The sequence below is a fragment of the Littorina saxatilis genome, linkage group LG12 (assembly GCF_037325665.1).
Source record: "Littorina saxatilis isolate snail1 linkage group LG12, US_GU_Lsax_2.0, whole genome shotgun sequence".
Lineage (NCBI taxonomy): Eukaryota > Metazoa > Mollusca > Gastropoda > Littorinimorpha > Littorinidae > Littorina > Littorina saxatilis.
In genome coordinates, this window is record NC_090256.1 from 47966265 (window position 1) to 47972264 (window position 6000).

General features: G+C 39.9%; 1 protein-coding gene across 2 annotated transcripts in view; it reads left to right on the forward strand.

The window, feature by feature from the left end:
- The window catches only part of LOC138982104 (platelet binding protein GspB-like), a 59904-nt gene extending 54536 nt beyond the window's left edge, over positions 1–5368 (forward strand). For both annotated transcript variants that reach the window (XM_070355326.1, XM_070355327.1), the window contains exon 9: positions 1232–5368. In XM_070355326.1, the coding sequence (XP_070211427.1) occupies positions 1232–1766 (535 nt within the window). In that variant the 3' untranslated portion in view covers positions 1767–5368. The remainder of the gene's footprint in view (positions 1–1231) is intronic.
- Positions 5369–6000: the final 632 nt, after the last annotated feature.

Consider the following 6000-nt stretch of genomic DNA (forward strand, 5'->3'; position numbering starts at 1 on the left):
ATCGTGAAAACTGACGCTTTTGGCTACAATTTTACATCAGTTTCAACACACCGCCGCGGTTCTTATTTGTTTTGTTCCTTGCGTTTGGGACACTTTTCTTTGTTTTCAACCAAATCGTTGCTGGGTATCGTATGACTATGATTAGTAGCTGGTATCGACATCGATGTGCACATTTTGGGACCGCATGCTTTCATTCGACCTCAGTTTGTTTATTTCAAACCTTTACCCACGAGTAGTTACGGGGCTTGATTAAACAAGCAAGAAAACTGTGTGGGTAATTAATTGAATTAGAAAATAGGTTACCATAATCGTTTAAGGAAAGAATAACATTACTTTGTGGGCGGAATCAATCAAAACGCCAATGTCATTCCGGATCATTGACGGACCCGGACATAACAAAACCATCCTCCATAATACGACCCCTCCATAATACGACCGAATTTCGGTTACATTTTCAAAGTCGTTATAGAGAGGTACCACTGTACCACAGTTTAAAATCTGGAACCAACAATAGCAGAACAGATGCAACTCTGCATGCTATGGAAGTCTCAAGCCTTCTAGTCTCTTGTTTAGTGATTTAACCCATTTTTCCCCATGGCATGAAAAGTACCTCAGTTTCAAACTTGAAAACATCAGTTTCCGAAATGATAAAATGCTCAAATATGGTAGAAAGCCAGTGAAAATGGAAAGGGATAAGCGTCATAGGTATCATTGTTTGTAGCAGCTGTTTCTACTAGTCATTGTGCATTTTAGTTAATGGACTGATGATGTCATTTGTATGGAGTCGACGCACGTGCGAGGATATGTATGTGTGGGAGGGAGGGGGGGGCGCGGGAGATGGAAACTTGCTGTATGTTATGTAATGTATATATTGTGTGTGATACGTGGAAAATGTGATACTATTTATTTGCATGTGTGATACAGGGACAATGTGATATCTGTAGGCCTAGGCCTATACTAGTGATTACTGTGTGTGATACATGAAATGTGATATGAATGCTCTTCTTGTTATATGTTATACTCTTACTTTCTGCCTATGTCTTAATCCCAAGCGCAAGACAAATTCTTCTATGTGAAAATTGAAGCCAATAAAATTTGAGTTGAGTTGAGTTGATGCATAATGGGAATGGGAGCTCAAACGGGCGGCATTTGGCGCTCTGGGGAATAAAGGCCAATAAAATAAAAAATAAAAGGTACGAGAGAAAGGCTAATTTGAGCATGTTGTTTGCAGGGAGCTGGTGACGGAGCACAAACAGGAGGCTCACCCTGACATGACATGGCAATGGACTCTGACACTGCAAGTGGCACTCCCAATCAGCCAGAGCCATTCACACACCAAGGCGGTCAAGCCTGTTTCTACACCTTTATCCTCATCCTCATCCTCCTCACTGCCGACCCCCGCTATGTCTCCCGCTCACAACCCAGCCGTTGTTCCACAGCAGAGAAGCAAGGAGAGTGAAGCTAGTGCAACCACTGCCGACAGCAGCAGTGCTAAGAAAAACCCAGTGAAAAACCTGGGTCCCATTTCACAAGGAGCAGAAGGTAGCCAGTCTGGTGGCAGTAAAAGCGGGTTGAAGGTGAAACGTTTGAAGAAGAGAGACCCCAAGCTGAGAAAAGCCTGCGTGGTGATGAAAGACCTCTTGAACGCTCACAACAAGGAGGAGCTCTCCCTCGTCTGTCGCTCCCATGGAGTCACCTCCATCCAGTTGGATAGACAAGATCGTGGCTCCAAGCATAAGAAGCTTCTAGAACCTGCAAAAGATTAAAGGAGTGTCACTCTCAAGGAGTCGCCTCCATCCAGTTGGATAGACAAAATCATGACTCCAAGCATAAGAAGCTTCTAGAACCTGAAAACGATTTAAAGGAGTGTCGCTCCCATGGAGTCACCTCCATCCAGTTGGATAGAAAAGATTGTGATCCCAAGCATAAGAAGCTTCTAGAACCTGAAAAAGATAAAAGGAGTGTGGCTTCCACAGAGTCGCCTCCATCCAGTTGGATAGAAGAGATCGTAGCTCCAAGCATAAGAAGCTTCTAGAACCTGAGAGAGATTAAAAATAGTCTGTGTCTCCTATGGAGCATTAGAAGCTTTTAGAACATGGAACAAATTTGAAAGTGTATTTGTGTGTGTATCTGTCTGTGTATGTGTCTGTCTGTGTGTTTGTCTGTCTGTATGTGGTGCTTGGAGAACCAAGCCTTGTGACAACTGGATTGCAGTTTTAAAATATTTATTTTATCTTGGTTATGATATAATGTGAATACATTTACCACTGTATTCTCTTTTGCCAAGGGCTTCCTGTGGCATTATTGTGGGTTGTTGAGCATGCTTTATCAATCTCAAAAGACATTTGTTTCCCAACTGATTGTGTATTACACTACATTGGAACCTCCCTTTAAGACCCTTTTGCATAAGACTCCTTCCCTTGTAAGACTTTGTGTTCTCAGATATTCTGTTCATATCCTCTGTAAATTAACCCACATTTTATTTAAAGATGCCCTCCTTTCTTAAAACCTGATTTTTTTCCCAGATTTTTGTTAGGTCCTTCTTCTTCTTGTCGTTCGCTGTTAGATCGTCAGTGCGGACTGCAGGGCGAAACGTGCTGTCCTCTCCAAGTCCTCTTTGGGGCCGTATAGCTTCTTTTGTAGCGCTGTCTCCTCTGGCCAGTTGGTGTCCCTCAGAGCACTGTGGTATGGACAAGCCTGCAGGATGTGCTCTGCTGTCTGATTCTTGCCACACGGACAAAAGTCCTAAAAGGGGGGTGCCATGTCAAGAGCCAGTATTTCTCAGCACTGTGTTTGAAATGTTAACTTTCCACTTTCTGTTGACATAATATCTATATTTTTGGTGGAGACTGAGATGGTGATTTATTCGATATCCCAGTCATAATTGATACTCTGTAAACTCTACAAGATACAGAGGGGTGCATAATTTCAATCATTTGTTGTAAATAGAGGAATGTTTGCATATTATATATATATATATATAAGTTAGAAATGTTTCAGTTTATCGCTTGCAAGGCAAACTGATACCTGTATCGAGAATTTGAACATCATAGTGCTCATCTTTTAATTTGGATGTGTTCCTGCGTTTGCATTCTTTCATCTTTATGTTAGTTACACAACGTTTCTATTGTTGCATTTGCTCCCGAAAGCATTTTTAATAACCAAAGCATTACATTTTGTTTTCTCTATTTAGAAGTCTTCCACTTCTGAAAATATGTTCCTTGCTGTTTGAATTTGGCTTTGTTTTTGTTGTAGTTGACAGAAATTGGCAATTCTGCATTTATGTTAGCAAAAATTTTAAAAAACAGATAGACTGCCAACGTTTCAAAATTCAGAATAAAAAAACAAGAATGGTAGGTAATTGGAACGTTTATTGTAGACAAAACAAAATGTTACATTTGAACATAAATGTAACGTTTTGTTTTGTCTATAATAAAGTAAATGTAATGTTTTGTTTTGTCTATAATAAACGTTCCAATTACCTACCATTTTTGAGTCACTTGAGAAAAAGTGACTCTATGTAATCGGTCAGTGTTAGTCTGTCACAGGTCAGCGTCAAAGGAAAAATTAGACATTTTATATCTTTGACAAAGTATCTCGGAAACTATCAAAGCGATCGGGCTCATATTTTGTTTAGTCGTGACCTCCAATGACCTCTACACTTTAACGATGGTTTCGTTGACCTTTGACCTTTTTCAAGGTCACAGGTCAGCGTCAAAGGAAAAATTAGACATTTTATATCTTTGACAAAGTTCATCGGATGTGATTGAAACTTTGTAGGATTATTCTTTACATCAAAGTATTTACATCTGTAGCCTTTTACGAACGTTATCAGAAAAACAAGGGAGATAACTAGCCTTTTCTGTTCGGCAACGCACAACTTAACGTTGGGCTTTTCTCGGAAACTATAAAAGTGACCGGGCTCAAATTTTATGTGAACGTGACTCATTGTGTTGTGAATAGCAATTTCTTCCTGTCCATCTGATGCCTCATATAATATTCAGAACTGCGAAAGTGACTCGATCGAGCGTTTGCTCTTCTTGTTGTTTTTTGATTCTGCATTTAGGTGGTTCATCTTCCTTATCTTTGTGCTGGGGATATAAGAAAGGGTATTTATTATTTGAGCACTGGAAGGAACTCTGATCATAAAGACTCTTCACCCCCCGCTGGTTAGGGGGAAGAATTTACCCGTCGTAAGAGGCGACTAACGGATTCTGTTTCTCCTTTTACCCTTGTTGTTTCTTGTATAGAATATAGTCAATGTTTGTAAAGATTTTAGTCAAGCAGTATGTAACAAATGTTAAGTCCTTTGTACTGGAAACTTGCATTCTCCTAGTAAGGTAATATATTGTACTACGTTGCAAGCCCCTGGAGCAATTTTTTTATTAGTGCTTTTGTGAACAAGAAACAATTAACAAGTGGCTCTATCCCATCTTCCCCCCTTTCCCCGTCGCGATATAACCTTCGTGGTTGAAAACGACGTTAAACACCAAATAAAGAAAGACTCTTTGTAATATCCAAGTGGTAATTTGAGCCTCTAATTTTCTCTCTGTTATTGAATGGCCTACCAGTTGAAATATAATGACTGTTCTGATACACTTATTTTTTTTAGTTTCCATTACAGATCGACATGATTCTTTTGGAAGAGGGTTGGTACCATCCAAAAAACAAACACACTCATGTGATCACTAGTGATTAATTAACTAAGAAACATGAACTTTGGTGAAAAGAGCAAACCTAAGAAATACAGTCTCTGTAGTGGATGTATCCAAGAATGTTATGTTTCCTTTTCTAGTCATAGGTGTGTATACTTTGAAGTACATGTATGTTGAACCTAATTGCTCACTTTCACTTTGACTCGTTACTTGTTGTCAAGTATGATCAAACAAAAATTCAAGGTACCACGTTCTATACACTTGCATGTACATGTGTACTTATCCTTTTTCAACGTGTGTGTGAATTCTTTTCTTTTTTCTTCAAAAGATTGACTATGCATGCCAAGTGTTCCGTTTCATATTCATGCCTCCTATTGTCATGCTTATGTTGGAAACAATTTATTCAGTTCTGATCCATGTCTTATGCAAGAAAAAGATCTGCAGTCTACCAAAACCTAATATGTTATGAAAACCATGACGACCTTCTTTTAGGTCATTTTCTAGTTTTGTTTTTGTTTCTTTTTTTCTTCCCTCCTCTCTCTCTCTCTCTCTCTCTCTCTCTCTCTCTCTCTCTCTCTCTCTCTCTCTCTCTGTCTCACCAGTTTTAGTAATCATCCGTCTGTACTTTAACCTGTGAAATAATTTTTTTTATGTTTTCTTTTATACATTGAAATGAAAAAACCAGTTGAACATTAAAGAAAAATTGAAATTTTGATGAACTATGTTGTGTGTCTGCACACACCCCCCCCCCCCCCTCTCTGTCTCTCTCTGTCTCTGTCTGCCTGTGTCTCTCTCTCTGTCTCTGTCTCTCTCTCTCTCTCTGTCTCTCTCTCTCTCTCTCTCTCTCTCTCTTTCTCTGTCTGCCTCTCTCTCTCTCTCTCTCTCTCTCTCTCTCTCTCTCTCTCTCTCTCTCTCTCTCTCTCTCTCTCTCTCTCTCTCTCTCTCTCTCTGTGTGTGTGGAAGGTTCATGATTCAGGTCACAATAATACACCTTGCCGTGAGCAGTTAGTGCGTTGATCCTTGGTACAGTATTATATAAACTGCTTAAATACAAAAAGAGCTTGCTTCACAGGTCCCCTCACACACCTCGCACGAACAAACACAGAGGCACGCTTTCTAATACTTATATACCGATTTGCGCATATCTGATACAAATTAGACAAGTCGCGTAAGGTGAAATTACAACATTTAGTCAAGCTGTGGAACTCACAGAATGAAACTGAACGTAGTCCGCCGCTAGTGCAAAAGGCAGTGAAAGTGACGAGCCTGTTTGGCGCGGTTGCGCTGTGCTTCATAGCACGCTTTACTGTACCTCTCTTCGTTTTAACTTTCTGAGCGTGTTTTT